The 18,902-nt window shown below is 42.0% G+C and overlaps 1 protein-coding gene across 4 annotated transcripts in view; it reads right to left on the bottom strand.

The window, feature by feature from the left end:
* SS18 (SS18 subunit of BAF chromatin remodeling complex) overlaps positions 1-18,902 on the bottom strand; it is a 52,032-nt gene that overhangs the window by 20,249 nt on the left and 12,881 nt on the right. For all 4 annotated transcript variants that reach the window (XM_030012100.2, XM_030012102.2, XM_030012101.2 and 1 more), the window contains exon 4: positions 13,346-13,499. In XM_030012100.2, coding sequence (XP_029867960.1) covers positions 13,346-13,499 — 154 coding nt within the window. The remainder of the gene's footprint in view (positions 1-13,345; positions 13,500-18,902) is intronic.

The raw sequence follows: 18,902 nt of genomic DNA, 5'->3' as shown, positions 1-18,902 counted from the left end.
TGCAACACATTTTCTTTTGTTGAGCAGCCGAAGCTACTACAACAAAGGTGTAAATTATCATATAGCTCATTTTATATCCATTATCATATGCAAAACTATCCTTTTTAGTACTTGCACAACATACCCTGAATTTCAACCTGAATTGCACAAGATCAGTTTAACAGCCAACTTGGTGGCTCTATCACAGCTATATAATTGTTACAATAACTGTAACATTCCCATTTATTCAAACAAACCATACTATACACTTTTCTGAAAGTAACAGTTAATACTTTTTTTTTTCCAAAAGTCAGGCAGTATTAACATTAACATGGTACAAATACATGTAGAATAAAAATGGCTGAAGGCATATTTAACATTGTTTGAACGTATAATCTACAGCCAATATTCTGCAACTGTGTTTACAGGTTATTAGGGTGGGAGATGATGACTGGAAGGACAGCCATCAAGTTATCACCTCACCTCTCATGCCTGCAAAGATGCAAAGGAAGAGCAACCTGTTCATATACCCATGAGGCCAACTACATCTCTTCACCCTTTACTTCCCCTCTTCCTGACAACACAGGTTGGAATTGGATTGTTCTCTGAATTAAATCTACCCTCAATGGGTATTTTAAAAGTATAAATGTTACAATACCATCTGATCAGTTTACTTACTACTTTAGCTGGGTTAAGTGAGCAGCTACTAGGAGTAAAATTAGTAAGAGGTATGACTGGATATAAATATGACAAGTGAAAAAAGTAAATGAAATGCAAGAATTATGCATTTGACAAGCGCCACATGAAGAGTTTACAAAGTGTCCTGGTTTCAGCTGGGATAGAGTTAACTGTCTTCCTAGTAGCTGGTACGGTGCTATGTTTTGAGTTCAGTATGAGAAGAATGTTGATAACACTGATGTTTTCAGTTGTTGCTAAGTAGTGTTTAGACTAAAGTCAAGGATTTTTCAGCTTCTCATGCCCAGCCAGCGAGAAAGCTGGAGGGGCACAAGAAGATGGCACAGGACACAGCCAGGGCACCTGACCCAAAGTGGCCAATGGGGTATTCCATACCATGTGACATCACATCCAGTATAGGAACTGGGAAGTGGGGGCGGGGAATTGCCGCTCGGGGACTAGCTGGGTGCCGGTTGGCGGGTGGTGAGCAATTGCACTGCGCATCATTTGTACATTCCAATCCTTTCATTATTACTGTTGTCATTTTATTAGTGTTATCATTATCATTATTAGTTTCTTCTTTTCTGTTCTATTAAACCGTTCTTATCTCAACCCGCAGGTTTTGCTTCTTTTCCCGATTTTCTCCCCCATCCCACTGGGTGGGGGGGAGTGAGTGAGCAGCTGCGTGGTGTTTAGTTGCTGGCTGGGGTTAAACCATGACAGTCCATTTTAGCGCCCAACATGGGGCCCAAAGGGAGATAACGACAAACCTGACCAGAGCTTGTTAAAACAAATTTGTTATAAGCATTCATTATATTGGTCTAATAGTCGCTGGTCATTATGTTGATTTATGTGTTCTTAGAGTTGTTGCTCTGGTTTTTAAAGTTCTGTTATGTATCACCTCGCTTGCTGTATGTAGTCCCTCTTCTGCTGCTTATCATCCGTGGGAGGTGGATTAAGGTTTTCGCTTTGATGTATTGTATAACACTGGTTTATGGTATGATAAAGTCGTCGGCTGTGGGATTAATTTGGTACTTGCACTCAGCACTGTCACCTTTATACTCCGGGAGCCATGTGTGGGAAACTATTAATAATTACACCATTTACCTTTCCTCCTTGGAAAACCAGTCTATGGGTGGGGTACCTTTCTTCCCCTCTCCTTTCTCCTTCAGTCCAGTTACAACGGTGTTTGAGAATTTTGAAAAATTTGAACACTCTTGGGATGTTGGGACCAGCACGGTCCTAGCCCTACTGCTAGGAATTAGCATGCTTCTGAATGTGGTTCAGCTGTTGTTTAAGGTTAAACAACTATTTAAGAAGATCACCCAGAGATCTGCCCCAAGGCTGGATAATTATGAGTGGCAGGGTGTGTGTGGTAGTATGGGCAAGTACCTAGAAAAGTGGACACCTCCAATGTTTTGGAAATTCACCCCTGAACAAGTGCAGAATCCAGAAGAACTAGTAAAATATTTAGAAAAGGTATGCTGTCACCCCAGCAGCTCCAGAGAGGTACAAATCACTGCAACGTGCTGGGGCCTGGCCCATGCCTATCGAGCCCTGTTCGACACCACTCAGTACCCTCAAGGGGAAGAGAAGGTCTCTGGACCTAACAACAAAACGATGAGCACTGCAGTCACTCAAACCTCAGCAACAGGCACTGTGGCCCCTCCAGCCCCGGCGACGACCACTGTGGCTACCCAAACCTCAGCGACAGGCACTGCAGCCCCTCCAGCCTTGGCAATGAGCACGGCAGCTACCCAAACCTCGGCAACAGGCACTGAGGTCCCTCCAGTCCCAGCAACGAGCACAGCAGCTACCCAAACCTTGGCAACAGACACTGCGGTCATCCAAGACCTGGCGAGCGGTACTGCAACTGAACGAGCAGACCAACCTGCACCAGTATCAGTTGCCCCTGTACATAAAAAGAAACATACCAAAAAATCAGTTCACTTAGCGAAGGATGAAGGCAAACCAGGGTCATCACGGGAACAGGAGGAAGAGGCAGAACCAGAGGTAATAACCCGGTCCCTATCCTCGATTGAGCTGCGGGATATGCAAAAAGATTTTGGCCGCCGTATAGGTGAGCATATTATCACCTGGCTCCTCCGATGCTGGGACAATGGGGCTAATAGCTTGGAATTAGAAGGTAGGGAAGCCAAGCAGCTGGGATCGCTTGCCAGGGAAGGTGGCATTGACAAGGCAATTGGAAAAGGGACACAAGCCATCAGCCTCTGGAGGCGACTCCTGTCAAGTGTGAAGGAAAGGTACCCCTTTAAGGAAGATGTTGTATGTCAATCAAGCAAGTGGACAACCATGGAAAGAGGTATCCAGTATCTGAGGGAATTAGCTGTGCTAGAGACGATTCATCATGACCCGGACAACCCAGAATTACCCAAAGATCCAGACGAAGTCCAATGCACATGACCCATGTGGCGGAAGTTTGGTGCGATGGAGCGTACCATCGGCCTATGCCAACTCACTGGCAATAATGTTCTAGAAAGACAAAGAGGCACCGACAGTGGATGAAGTGGCTCGCCAACTCCATCAATACGAAGAAAATCTCTCCTCCTCCCTACAAGCCTGCATTTTGGCTGTGGAGAAGCTGTGCGAGGATTTCCAGCAATTCAAAGAGGATATGTCCTATTCCCCACCTGTAAGGACCAATGTCTCAGCTATTAGGAGTGAGCGCTCCTCTGCCCAAGAGAGAGAATATAGAAGGTACACACTGCGAGGTGCCCTGTGGTTTTACCTATGTGATCATGGAGAGGACATGAGGAAATGGGATGGAAAACCTACCTCGGTCCTAAATGCCCGGGTACGTGAGCTGCGAGGAAAAAACACCACAAAAGGGGATTCTACTAGGAAAAATGCCGCTCCAGTTTCCAAACAGAGTAGAAGGGCTGATCTTATTTCTGATCCTCTTGAAGGGAATTCTGAGCCAATTTTACGAGAAGTGAATACTGGATACTCTGACCAGAATTAGAGGGGCCCTGCCTCCAGCCAGGTGGGTCTATTGGACTGTATGGATTCAATGGCCTGGCACGTTAGACCCACAGGAGTATAAGGCTCTAGTAGACACCAGCACACAGTGCACTCTAATGCCATCAAGTTAGAAAGGGGCAGAACCCATTTGTATTTCTGGTGTGACAGGGGGATCCCAAGAGTTAACTGTATTGGAAGCTGAAGTAAGCCTAACTGGGAATGAATAGTAGAAACACCCCATTGTGACTGGTCCAGAGGCTCCATGTATCCTTGGCATAGACTATCTCAGGAGAGGGTATTTTAAGGACCCAAAGGGGTATCGATGGCTTTTGGTATAGCTGCCTTGGAGACGGAGGGCACTGAACAGCTGTCTACCCTGCCTGGTCTCTCTGAAGATCCTTTGATTGTGGGGTTGCTGAAGGTTGAAGAACAACAAGTGCCAATTGCTACCACGACGGTGCACCGGCGGCAATATCGTACCGAGACTCTCTGATTCCCATCCACAAGTTGATTTGCCAACTGGAGATCCAAGGAGTGATCAGCAATACTCGCTCACCCTTTAATAGTCCCATATGGCCAGTGCGAAAGTCTAATGGGGAGTGGAGACTAACAGTTGACTATCGCGGCCTGAATGAAGTTACGCCACTGCTGAGTGCTGCCGTTCCAGATATGCTAGAACTTCAATACGAACTAGAGTCAAAGGCAGCCAAGTAGTATGCCACAATTGACATTGCTAATGCGTTTTTCTCAATCCCTCTGGCAGCAGAGTGTCGTCCACAATTTGCCTTTACTTGGAGGGGTGTCCAGTACACTTGGAATCGATTGCCCCAGGGGTGGAAACACAGCCCCACCATTTGCCACGGACTAATCCAGACTGCACTGGAAAAAGGTGAAGCTCCGGAACACCTGCAATACATTGACAACATCATCGTATGGGGCAACACAGCAGAAGAAGTCTTTGAGAAAGGGAAGAAAATAATCCAAATCCTTCTGAAAGCCGGTTTTGCCATAAAAGAAAGTAAGGTCAAGGGACCTGCACGGGAGATCCAGTTTTTAGGAATAAAATGGCAAGATGGACATCATCAGATCCCAATGGATGTGATTAACAAAATAGCAGCTATGTCTCCACCAACTAATAAAAAGGAAACACAGGCCTTCTTAGGTGTCGTGGGGTTTTGGAGAATGCATATTCCAAACTACAGTCTGATTGTAAGCCCTCTCTATCAAGTGACCCGGAAGAAGAATGATTTTAAATGGGGCCCTGAGCAACAACAAGCCTTTGAACAAATTAAATGGGAGATTGTTCATGCAGTAGCCCTTGGACCAGTCCGGACAGGACAAGATGTTAAAAATGTGCTCTATACTGCAGCTGGAGAGAATGGCCCTACCTGGAGCCTCTGGCAGAAAGCACCTGGGGAGACCCGAGGCCAACCCCTGGGGTTTTGGAGTCGAGGATATCGAGGATCCGAGGCTCGCTATACTCCAACTGAAAAAGAGATACTGGCAGCATATGAAGGAGTTCGAGCTGCCTCAGAAGTGGTTGGTACCAAAACGCAGCTCCTCTTAGCACCCCGACTGCCAGTGCTGGGCTGGATGTTCAAAGGGAGGGTCTCCTCTACACATCACGCGACTGATGCCACATGGAGTAAGTGGATTGCACTGATCACACAACGGGCTCGCATAGGAAACCCCAGTCGCCCAGGAATTTTAGAAGTGATCACAGACTGGCCAGAAGGCAAAGATTTTGGAATGTCGCCAGAGGAGGAGGTGGCATGTGCTGAAGAGGCCCCGCTGTATAATAAACTGCCAGCAAATGAGAGGCAATATGCCCTGTTCACTGACGGATCCAGCCGCATTGTGGGAAAGCATCGGAGGTGGAAGGCTGCTGTATGGAGTCCTACACGACAAGTTGCAGAAACTGCTGAAGGAGAAGGTGAATCAAGTCAGTTTGCACAGGTGAAAGCCACCCAGCTAGCATTAGATATTGCTGAAAGAGAAAAGTGGCCAGTGCTCTATCTCTATACTGACTCATGGATGGTGGCAAATGCGCTGTGGGGGTGGTTACAGCAATGGAAGCAGAGCAACTGGCAGCGCAGAGGTAAACCCATTTGGGCTGCCACACTGTGGCAAGATATTGCGTCCCAGCTAGAGAATCTGGTTGTAAAAGTACGTCATGTAGATGCTCACGTACCCAAGAGTTGGGCCACTGAAGAACATCAAAACAAGCAACAGGTGGATCAGGCTGCCAAGATTGAAGTGGCTCAGGTGGACCTGGACTGGCAACATAAGGGTGAGGTATTTATGGCTCGGTGGGCCCATGATACCTCAGGCCATCAGGGAAGAGATGCAACATATAGGTGGGCTCGTGATCAAGGGGTGGACTTGACCATGGACACTATTGCACAGGTTATCCATGAATGTGAAACATGTGCTGCAATTAAGCAAGCCAAGCAGTTAAAGCCCCTGTGGTATGGAGGGCAATGGCTGAAATATAAATATGGGGAAGCCTGGCAGATTGACTATATCACACTCCCACAAACTCGCCAAGGCAAGCGCTATGTGCTTACAATGGTGGAAGCAACCACCGGATGGCTGGAAACATATTCTGTACCCCATGCCACTGCCAGGAACACTATCCTGGGCCTTGAAAAGCAGGTCTTGTGCCGACATGGCACCCCAGAAAGAACTGAGTCAGACAACGGGACTCATTTCCAAAACAACCTCATAGACACCTGGGCCAAAGAGCATGGCATTGAGTGAGTGTATCATATCCCCTATCATGCACCAGCCTCCAGGAAAATTGAGCAATACAATGGACTGTTAAAGACTACATTGAAAGCAACGGGGGGTGGAACTTTCAAACATTGGGATACACATTTAGCAAAAGCCACCTGGTTAGTCAACACCAGAGGATCTGCCAATCGGGGTGGCCCTGCCCAGTCAGAATTTTTACGTACTGTAGAAGGGGATAAAGTCCCTCTAGTGCACATAAAAAATATGTTAGGGAAGACAGTCTGGGTTATTCCTGCCTCAGACAAAGGTAAACCCGTTCGTGGGATTGCTTTTGCTCAAGGGCCTGGGTGCACTTGGTGGGTGATGTGAAAAGATGGGGAAGTCCGATGTATGCCTCAAGGGGATTTGATTTTAGGTGAGAATAGCCAGAATTAAACTGTATTATATTAGTTGCTATATAACCCTGCTACTGTATGTTATCATTACTATAATTGTTATATGCTATATGCATAGTACTATAGTAAGAATTACTTAGATCAAGCAAGAAAGAACTGTGATAAAACTGAGCAAAGCTCAGTAGTGATGGAACCAGAACTGACTCCAGCATGCAACAATCCAACAGTGCACACCATCCTCCTGCTGCGCCAAATGTCACCTGCTCATCACACCGCACTGAAGCCCAATTCTGCTCTACCGACTGAGAGGACTTTGCACCATCCCTCCTGCCCAGAAAGACTGGTATGACAGATGGAGCCCAGAGTCGGAAACTAAATGAACTCAATGAACATTTTATGAACATAACCCATAAACTAAAGGAATGACATCTCTGTGTGTGTATACATATATATATCTCATTGTTCATATGTCTTAAAGGGATGGAAAGGTGATTATGATTGAACAGGATGTAACTAAAGGTATGGGAACTGAGCATGACGTCAATGGTATAGAATAAGGGGTGGATACTGTCCTGGTTTCAGCTTGGATAGAGTTAACTGTCTTCCTAGTAGCTGGTACAGTGCTATGTTTTGAGTTCAGTATGTGAAGAATGTTGATAACACTGATGTTTTCAGCTGTTGCTAAGTAGTGTTTAGACTAAAGTCAAGGATTTTTCAGCTTCTCATGCCCAGCCAGCGAGAAAGCTGGAGGGGCACAAGAAGTTGGCACAGGACACAGCCAGGGCACCTGACCCAACGTGGCCAACGGGGTATTCCATACCATGTGATGTCACATCTAGTATATAAACTGGGGGGAGTAGGCGCAGGGGGATTGCCACTCAGGGACTAACTGGGTGTCGATCAGCAGGTGGTGAGCAATTGCACTGCGCATCATTTGTACATTCCAATTCTTTTATTATTGCTGTTGTCATTTTATTAGTGTTATCATTATTAGTTTCTTCTTTTCTGTTCTATTAAGCCGTTCTTATCTCAACCCGCAGGTTTTGCTTCTTTTCCCGATTTTCTCCCCCATCCCACTGGGTGGGGGGGAGTGAATAAGCAGCTGCGTGGTGTTTAGTTGCTGGCTGGGGTTAAAGCACAACACGAACATATGTACCACCAGAGTAAGTCAACTGTAAACAAGTCAAGTGTTGATATACACAGAGTTCACCAAGAAGATGCCATTGTTGCCAAACATGCCACAGGTTTTTTGTTAAGCTACAAAACCCTAAGAAATACAGAGAACTCAGAGAAACCTAAAGAAACTATGCCAGTGGAGTTGTAGGAAGATAGTGATTTGGTTACATATCTCTCTGTGAAATAAAAACAAACAAAGAAACAAAACAAAACACATATCTGCCTTCAAATGTAAACACCTCCCGAGTCCTGTCTTGGCTAAAGAAATAACTGCACTATCTAGGACAGAATGAAGGTGAAAAATAAGGACATAGAGAGTTGTATGCAAGGTCATAGAGGCAATACTAACTGTATTGGATTTGTGTGGCAAGGTTTTGGTAGCGGGGAGGTTACAGGAGTGGCTTCTGTGAGAAGTTGCTAGAAGCTTCCCCCATGTCTGACAGAGCCAATGCCAGCCCGCTCCAAGACGGACCCACCACTGGCCAAGGATGAGCCCATCAGCAAAGGTGGCAGCACCTCTGTGATAAGATATTTAAGAAGGGGAAAAAAAAAGCTGCAGCAGCACAGAAACTGCAGCCGGAGAGAGGAGTGAGAACATGTACGAGAAACAGCCCTGCAGACACCCAGGTCAGTGAAGAAGGAGGGGGAGGAGGTGCTCCAGGCGCTGGAGCAGAGATTCCCCTGCAGCCTGTGGTGAAGCAGGCTGTCCCCCTGCAGCCCACGGAGGTCCACGGTGGAGCAGATATCCACCTGCAGTCTGTGGAGGACCCCACGCCAGAACAGGTGGGTGCCAAAGGAGGCTGTGACCCCGTGGGAAGCCCACGCTGGAGCAGGCTCCTGGCAGGACCTGTGGGACCCATAGAGAGAGGAGCCCACGCTGGAGCAGGTTTTCTGGCAGGACTTGTGACCCTGCAGGGGACCCACACTGGAGCAGTTCATGGAGGACTGTCTCCTGTGGGAGGGACCCCACACTGGAGCAGGGGAAGAGTGTGAGGAGTCCTGCCCCTGAGGAGGAAGGAGTGGCAGAGACAGTGTGTGATGAACTGACTCCAACCCCCATTCCCTGTCCCCATGCACTGCTGGGGGGGGTAGGTAGAGAATTTGGGAGTGAAGCTGTACCTGGGAAGAAGGGAGGGGTGGGGGGAAGGTGTTTTAAGATTTGGTTTTACTTCTCATTCCCCTGCTCTGGTTTGATTGGTAACAAATTAAGTTAATTTTCCCCAAGTCGAGTCTGTTTTGCCCTTGATGGTAATTGGTTGAGCAATCTCTCCCTCTCCTTATCTTGACCCCCAAGCCTTTTGTTATATTTTCTCTCCCCTGTCCAGCTGAGGAAGGGAGTGATAGAGTGGCTTTGGTGGGCACCTGGCATCCAGCCACGGTCAACCCACTACACCAACTGACCTGCAAACAAAAAGATGCAGAAGAAAAAGATAACAATTATCAAGGAACACATCTACTAAAAGCCAATATGAAGAAACAGAGAGTAAGTTTAAGAATATGTTTATCCTCTTGTCCTTTTCAAGACACCTTACTGAAATGAACACATAAGCTTATTTTATCAAGGAAAGTGAAAAAGCTGAAAAAGGTATCATATATGCAGTTCACTGTTCCTGCAAACAAGGCAAGCCGAGATTGCTGAATTGTACAAAGGCGGATCCAACACAAATGCAGAAAAAATAACTCAGTGAATAGCATTATGACCATGACAGAGAACTACAGATGCCTATACTGTCCCCTCTTCAATTCAGCACTGCCTAACTCTGTAATAGTGGAGACAGTTTAATTCTGAAAAAGTGAGATTGTCTCTAACCACGAGATCAATCAATGTGTTAAAGTAAAGATAAGGTGAAAAAAGCTCCAGACTGTAGAGCCAAGCAACTATTGGAGGACTGCTAGAAGACTACTTTCTTAATTTCTTTCTGAATAAAAGGAAGGAATACACAGGGTTAGTGCCAGAAAGTCAGGGCCTGGGAGTGGTTTTGTTCCTTTTTGTTTAAAGGAAGAAATTGTCAATAACAAATTTCAGAGAGCTAGCCAAACACACAGTGGAGTAAGTTTTTAAAAACTGGTAATGTAGGAAGCAAAATGGGGGAAGGCAAAAATCATTGCAAGAGAGAAGTTGAAAAAATAAAACACCTTCTCTAAATGGCTAGTTTATACTTCACATCTCTGTTAGCACCAAAATAGGAGAAAGCACTCATAACAAAAAGCTGGCACATGAAATGTCAGGCATGCATATGTTCTGGGGTCACAATCAGGTAGTTTGTTAGGGAGAAGCTAGAAGGCAAGGACAGAGGAAAAGCTAAGACCATATTATCAAAAAACCTTGCAAATGAAAAATAGTAAGAACACACTTTACAAATACATTTTTTTTATATTTTGCCAAAATACTTCACGGGGTTCTCCTGCACATAAGGACGCAAGAGTTGATTTTTTTTTTTTTCTTCATATGAATACACGAAATAGGAAGAACGGAATATGAATGAACGAGATATGAAGTGCGTATCTGCCATTAAAGTAACTGCTTTAAATGCTATTCTATTATAACACAGAATCTAATTAAAGTTAGTGGAATAAGTATCTATCTTGACTATGAACAGAAGTTCTTTTTCCTCTTAACCACTTATGGACAGTATCTTGGCTCTGAGAAGCTGTAAGCCAGCCTAAGTGCATTTGAGACTACATTTGCAGGAAGGAAAGATGACTTTGAGAGAACTTCTTGGTAATACACAAGCACCTGTTATTCAGGAAGGTCACCTACCAGTACCAGGACAAAGGTCAGAGAACCCTACAGCTAGTCTTACCTTTAAACTTTCTACATATGATAAAACAAGCTCAAAAACCCGGAAAGATAACTTGTCACCAGCACAACCCAGTTCTTCATCTCCTTCCAAATCCAGACCACCCTTACGTTGCATCACACAAACTCTCAGTCAATGTAACTCTTCAGATAGGAATTTTTTCAGGTAAAAGCCATAATCTGTCACAGGTACAGATAACACTCAATTCCACCACAGGCTGAAACAGGTTCGTCATGACTGTCTTTCCTGGTAAGAGGATACAGACACTTATTTGTCAGGGGATGCAATTAAGGGCCTCAGCACCACTTCAGGTCCTTCATTAACCAGAACACGGGTATGAGAAAAATCATCCTTTTCCCTTTAGGTAATGGGACAGGTCTACAGCAGAACTTTAACTCAACTCATGCCCTGACCATCACTAGGCAGTTTTTTTAATCCTCCCATCAACCCTTCCATGCATACTCAGGCCTGTGGAAGCCCCTACTCAGATAAGCCCTCCAGAAATCTGATATTTTTAAGAGCCTGCATTTTATTTCTTCCTGGCTGGTCAACTCATAGTTGTCAATCGTGGATTCTCTTGGTTTGCACATTAGTGACTTTATTCCTTTTGGACAGATCATCTCATCAGATATTTAAGGTTTTGTATCTGGCTTCTATTACAAAGTGTCTACATAACTTTAGAGTAAGTGCCCTATAAACAGAAAGGAAATGAATACACTGCAGAAATTATTACAAATACATGTCTATGAAATACAGAAAGGTGTACATACAGGCAAACTAGCAAACACTTAAAAAAAAATCATTCAGCTATCCACTTAACAAGATGATTGTGTTTCTCCTTTTCCAATTCCTAACTATGAAATTATTTTAGCATGCCTTTCTGACATTAGAGATGCCCTCATCCTAAGCTGTTTATCTTCGCATCCTCAGAGACAACCTTAAACAGAGAAGGGAAGGAACAGACATTCAAAAAGAGGGAATATGTTGGAAGAAAGGCTAAATTAAAGCTTAGTTGGAAACTGTATTTAAGTATCTGTCTAGGTGAATACCAAAACAAACCTATTTACCTTGCACATATTTTTCTAAGAGCTCTTTTCTTATTCTATCTAATTACAAAATATGTATGTTTAAGGAGTGACTTTTCTCCCCCGTGGCTCTGCAGTGAAGTCATTATGCTCACATTGCGACTCAGTAATCCTTCTCCTTGGAAAAGATCATTATAATAACAATAATATGATTACACTAGAGGGTCAAAGAGACTGATTTGTGAGAGGCAATGCTATTCTCCATGGGAGCTGATGGATCTTAGATGGATAGAGGACTCCACAACCAGAATATCTCTGCCCTACTTAGGGAGCAGCATATATTGCTCTTTCCAAATCCAAATGCAGACCATGACCAATATGCATGATGAAACTAACTTCTTCTCTAGATCTTTTATTACAGTTCTTACACGTGGCCTCTGGAGGCTATTCAGCCACTCTTCTCAGAAAAGCTGTCACTACCAGGTCTGTTTTATCAAGATTTGCACAGAATTAGAGACTACAGCAATCATATCTTTTTACTTCATAGTAAGTTTTGCATAGTTATTTACTGTGTTTGCTGTCATGGAGCTTATCCTTGTGACAACTGAGCGACGAATTTTCAAAGATCCTTTGACAGCAGTTACCTTTCCTGAAAGAATCAATACCTTGAAGAGCTTTTGTATGAAAAGTTGCTCCATACAAAAAAAAAGAAGGGGTCCGGAACAAAAGCAATCCTGGGACTGCAATTTTAAGCTGAAAGCCAATTCACATGAAATAGGCAGTATGACTTTATGAGTGGAAATTCTGGAAAACTGCCTCTATATAAAGAGGCAAGCTTTTCCAGGGCCTACTCCATTCTGATCTGACTGCTAAAGGGAATAGTTACCCCAAAGCCAGTACTGGTAGGTACAATGTGGAATTTTATCATCTTGTTTCACTGCTTTGTTTCTGACTTCCCAAGCACTTTTCTTTTTATTACAAAACAGGATGGCATAAAAACTGACTTAAAATTTACACCTAGAACAATAATCTGGAGGCTATTTCTTTACAAATCCCTTACGATTCAACACATCTTCAATAATAAAGAACACAGAGGATTAGTGGAAGCTGGATGACTTTCTGTATAAAAGCAATTTTTTTTTTAAAAAAAAAAACATTTACCCACATTTGAAACACCCTCTTTAAGATGTATCTATTTTATTATTATCTAATTATTTAGCTACAATGATTTCACATTATCTTTTGATGGAAGGATTTGTGTTCACTCAGCCACAGGCCAATACCTTTCCCCAATAAGCCTTCTAAAGCCAGCTGTACTGCACGGTTTCAAACAGACTAAATTTAGCCAGTTCTGTTCATCAGAGGAATGCTGTGTGTCAGCTACATCAAAGCCCAAGGGCAGCCTGATAAACACTGAATACAGGTCACGTAGCTCTGTAGCTAACAAACTCTAAGAGAGCTTGTACTCGGGGGCATTCAAAGCAGTTTTGTCATCAACAATCTAGTATCCCTTGAGCCCCCATGTCGTTTCAGTTGCCAGGCAACGCTGGTGTTAATGTCTTAGAGGAGAAAAACTTACCAGGCATCTGGCCGTTCATCTGGTTCTGCATGTGTGGCGCAGGAGGGCCCCCACCTACCATACCATCTGAAGACATGTTGTGCGAGCGCGGAGGTGGGGGAGGGCCGCTCTGACTCATCCCTCCCGGACCCATAGGCATATTCTGTGTGGGTGGCTGAAAGGAGACAGTTTAGTCAAACACGAGAAGCAGTTAGTCTGACAAATATATTATATGTACATATGGTACAGCAGTTGCCTATATTGTTCAGCGGGGTATGAAAGAAAGCACTGAAATGCATTTCTTGCTCTTTCTGATACATTTAACTCCTCCCAATATTAATTTTGGCAAAACATTTAACATTTCAATCAATTTTACGTGAAGTATTACATGCAGACAACACCACAGCACCTTCAAGCACCGCTTTATAATAAAATAAAAAACAAACAAAAAAACCAAATCAATGCCTCATTAAAAAATTATATCTGAACAGTTTAAGATTGCTGGAGTCGCTCCCTCCCACATGCGCACAAGCTTGCCTTCGAAGCAACATTTGGTGAACAGAAAAATAACTCTTCCATTATAATTCTCTCACATCAACAATTTGTTACTGTTAACAGACCTTGCACCAGGACAAAACAGGTACAACAGGAGATGAAAGCCTCTGAATACTCATAGACTAGCAAAAAATTTGCACCTGGGTGTGGTAAAATGTTTGCGATCTCTTCCCCTCTCTCCCCCGAAGCGCTGAAGGCCTAGTTCATAATTTTGTGCCAAACACCCCCTACAGACTGGAAGCACATTAGTGCTGGCCTCCAAAGGTCCAGAGACAGCTGCCTAGAAAGGATGTTTTTGGCAAATTTCCTAATGAAATTGTGAGGAAAATAACTGAATAACCTTGAGAGTTCAAAGAGGGAGAGCAAGAAAAACAGTAAATACAAGGGGGAATTCACTAGTAGGTTCTACTCACGGCAGCGTAAGGAGATGCAGAGACTGCTAGTAGCCAGCTTCATTTTCCTATTAAAAACACCTGTGACTGTATGATCCTCTTCACATACCTTAGCCAAATGCTTTCAGGGGAATGAAAATCAGCTCTGAGAGAGCAAATCCCTGGATCTCTGGCTTTTGAGGACCCTCTCTAAAAGGCCGTAACTATTCATGCAAAACCCTTCCCGCGAGACAAACGTTTGTGTATTTTTCAACATTTCTCTTCATAGAAAGAGCCAAGGAGGTGATCCCTAACTACCCATCTAGCCCAGCCCCCCTTATACCTACACCTATTCATCAGGACATTCACAAAGACAAGATGTAATACAGTGGAAAAGAGTAACACTTTCCAAATGAGTGTAAGGCAGGACCCCTTTTTGGCCTTGGAGATAGCAATATCTGGGTAATACAGACACACACAGATGTATTGACTTCCCAGGGGAAGGGGGTAATGGTATTAATTTATTTTCTCAACATTTCTTCAAATACCTCAAGCAGGTATTATTTTCCCTGCAATGTTTTTAAAAATTCCTCCAGAAATTAGTGAAAGGCTTTTTTTCAGCAGGAGGAAGGAAGGAGATGAAGGAAAATACAAGCAAGTAGATGACTTCTCTTACTGAATTCCTTTCATTCCTCCACAATTAAGAGAATGACCTTTTATAAGCAAGTTTTTCCCTCATCCTATAGCAGAACTGGCAGAAGGCAGAAAAGGTAAAAGTGAAAGGCAGCTCTAATCTGAACAGTGGGAGTGAAATGCTGCTCCATTTTGCTCGATCTTCCTCTACCAGTCAGCAACCAAAGCAAGGCTGCTTCAGTTAAGCCTTCCCTCCCTTCACCTTCAAAAGCTCACAATCATCCTACTTTTGCATCTAACAGATATTATGTAAAACTGATATACAGAGAAACAAACAAAAAACAATAAAACGAGAATATTTTTAATTTTTATTTAGAAAGTATGTTTTGGAATACCAGCAAAACCAACACACTTGGTACCTCCACACAAGCAGCTAGAGCTCAGAGCCTGACAACCCCACCACGTCACCAGAGAGCAAAGCCAAAAACCATTCAAGCTGAAATGTTTTCAGAATTAAAATGAACTTCTTAGATTCCAAGTATAAATGATTAGTAAATCCAACGCTCACACAACATGCTGATAATGAAAAATACTATAAAGTACTAAAAAACATTAGATCACACCTAGGTTTTAGCTATCCTGCAGGTGTTATTGCACAAACACAGGCATGCCCTTATGCATGGAAAGAGGGACAAAAAAACCTCCAAAGGTTATTTGAGACAAAACTATATTCCAACTCTGAAATTTATTCTCAAAGTTTTCAAAACAATTATTGTTTAACACTAAGACAAACACTGCAGTGATCAGACAGTGTTGAGGGCACAAAAATTCAAGGACAGGGAAAAAAAAAGTATTGAGGATTTTAAAAATCCCATTAGATACAAAAACCTGCAAGAGACTTCACAAACCACAGGGAATTGAGAGAACTGAGGGAGTAATTAAAAACACACAAAAAGGTACTACCAGAAAATAATTTAGCAAGAGGAGCTTCTGAATATGGACACAGCCCAAAGACCTGTGTGAACCCATTTCAGATCTTGAAAATAATGCAAGAAAAAGGTCCAAGCTGCTAAAAAATGCAATCTTCCATTAAAATAAACTACCCCATAAGATGACCAGAAGGTAGGTGAACACTGTACCTCTTGTTATAAAAAAGTAGTGGGACCAATTCTAGGAATTGTAAGTCTGTGAGTCTTGTTCCCCAAGCTACAAGTAAATTGATGAAAATAATTAGAGTATTATAAAACTCCAAGGATGACAAAAATAAAGATGGGTTAGTAAAGCATCAATAGAGGGAAGTCGTATCTTTCTAATCTATTAGAAATTTTCAAAAATATAAATTAAACCACTTAGCTGCATATTTAACAGAAACTTCTTAATGCAAGTTTTTTGACAAAGCTTTTTGGAAAAGTATGTTTCCCAGGGGTACACACTTTCACTGATCAGAAACTGCCCAAAGGGAGGAAATAAGAAATAATCTTACATGAAGTTCAAAGAATACAGGAACACAGGGAGGTCACCTGAAAATATGTTAGTATATGTCAACATCTGAAGATGTTGCAACATTAATTACCGAAAACTGTGGAAGAAAGAATAAGCAGAATGGTGCTACATGAAGTTCAACATGAATAAATATACAGCAATTACACTGAATTTTGAACCACTCTTTCTTCAGAAAAAAGAAACTCCTATTGTAACTAGTCCAGAGAGAAAAAAAAAACAAACAAACAAACAACAAAAAACTGAGCACTACCCAGAGAGTTTGGTGTGAAAAAATAATAAAAAAATAATCCATAAAAACTATTCATAATACCTCTGTTTACTTTCTGGAGTACTTGATATATCAAAAGTGAGGTATAATATGCAAGGAAAAAATGCCATGGTATTTGTGATCATGATGTATGTTCGCTTTGAGGAAAGCAATCACAAAAAGATCCTGTAAAAGCAGAAGGATTCCAAAAGACAGGCAACTAGTGATTAAAGACTTTGAAAGTTATCACCTGAACCAAGTCGAAAAGGACAGATTCCCCCCCCCCCTCCCCCCCATCAAAAGGAAACGAACATAAGAGGCTATGACAGAAATACAATTTAATGTACGATACATACAAAAAGTAGATCATCCAATTTATGCTTTAACAACAAAGAAAACCCCAGGAGAATAGTCAATAAATTGAGGAATAACATTAAACATACAAGACACCACATAAATCACATAAACCTGAGTAATTAATCAACACAAGACACTGAACAAAGTTTAAATAAGATTCAGAGATAATTACACATACATACATGCAATTGAAACAGTTATGTTATATAGTATATTACATAGGATATTTTAAAAGTGTGTTACAGGCCTTCATGTCAGGGTCATAAATGAATCACTACCTGAGAGTAATTAGAAACAAATGCCTCCTGCAGATAAAATTATTTTCCAGTGAAATTCCTCCAGATTATTTTTCTACTGGCCACAGACAGAAGAAAACAAGAAAAAATTGTTTTAAAATGGCAACTTCCCTATTTCTATCAAGAGTTGATCCAGGCTTTTATGGGTGATAAACTTCTTTTAAATCAGCTTTAATTTAAAAAAAAGAAATAAAAAACACCCAAAACAAAAACTCAACACCAAAACCCCACAAAACCTGGGTCATTTAACCTTTTTTGTTCTTTACAGAAGTTAAGGAAATTGACTAACCCCAGTAACATGCACTATGCATGATAAAAATACAGAATGACCAGAGAGTATTCAAAAGCCAAATACTAAGAAAAGAAAAAAGAAAAAGAACCCCTCCACACCCTTTATGAAAGGAAAGTTACCCAACATGAACCCTACCCATTCAGTCTAGGTATGAAGGGTGAAATCGCATCCAAATGTAGTTAGGTTAACAGAACCAAAGGCAAGGCTACTTTCCTATTTCTGCTGGATGAGTGACAGAAAGGAATGGAAATTAAAATCACTGCCAATTTTATTCGAATTATGAAGTAGAAAATGTTAAATATTTTACTATCAGTAAAAAGTAAATTGAAGAATTAGATGCAAGATGTTGGACATAGCTTCACTTGCTAAACACTAATTTTTGGCTTACTTCCCCAAAAACACAGATTACAATTTATAGCTGCTATGAGCATTTAAAATTTATCAGAGCATGAAAAAAAAAAATTATAAGCTGTTTTGTCCAACTTTGGAAATCTGAACTGGAAAAAAACTGGAACTGACCTGCAGTTGTAACCAAAAAAAGAGACAAGAATAAAACCCATTAGATTTTAACTGACAACTTTCAGCAAACAAAATCCTACTAAACCCAAAAGTTATTTGAAAGCATACACTTAAAACAATAACCAAACTGCATTTTTTTTTTAGACTATTTTCTCTTAAATAATAAATTAGATCACATGCAAGACAGCAAACAATAAAAGCTGCCATGGTGGAATTGTACACCTGGAACTTTCATCTATCATCTCTTCTCTGCCATATCAGATTTTTCTTACCATCAATAGCAGGTTGAAAGATTTGTTTATGGAACATTTATTGTTATAAAAACTGAGGTGGAATACCAACTCAGTTATCAATAAAATGTAAAAGACAGGAAATGCTGTTAAGCACATTAAAACACGGTATTGTTAATCAATACAAATAGCAATAGATATTTAAAGTGCACCATCAAAAATACAATTTTCTTGAAATTGTTTCAGAATAAAAATTAAAAGCTACATGGAACACAAACATAAAAGCCTTCTGATCTTTCCAAGAGAAGCTCTAACTCAGGATTTAGAGTTAAAATCAATCATCTTTGTTTTCAGCTCTCAAATACCATTTTCTGCAAAGCAAAATATCCCCTCCCAGGAGGTACCCTGCCCTGCTAGTATCACATTGCTAGTATCACAGCAGCTGTCCCAGTCTCAGAGAGCAGTACTCTGTTGATCAGTGGTGATGTCACCTGCAGAGTACTTACTGAGGTGTCAGACTGGGAAATAAGATCATAAAGGAATACATTTTTGAGATTTGAAAGGGGCTAAATTTA

This window comes from Aquila chrysaetos, chromosome 4, assembly GCF_900496995.4.
Source record: "Aquila chrysaetos chrysaetos chromosome 4, bAquChr1.4, whole genome shotgun sequence".
Taxonomy (NCBI): Eukaryota; Metazoa; Chordata; class Aves; order Accipitriformes; family Accipitridae; genus Aquila; species Aquila chrysaetos.
The sequence above is the reverse complement of the archived record's forward strand: the minus strand, read 5'-3'. Positions and strand labels throughout refer to the sequence as shown.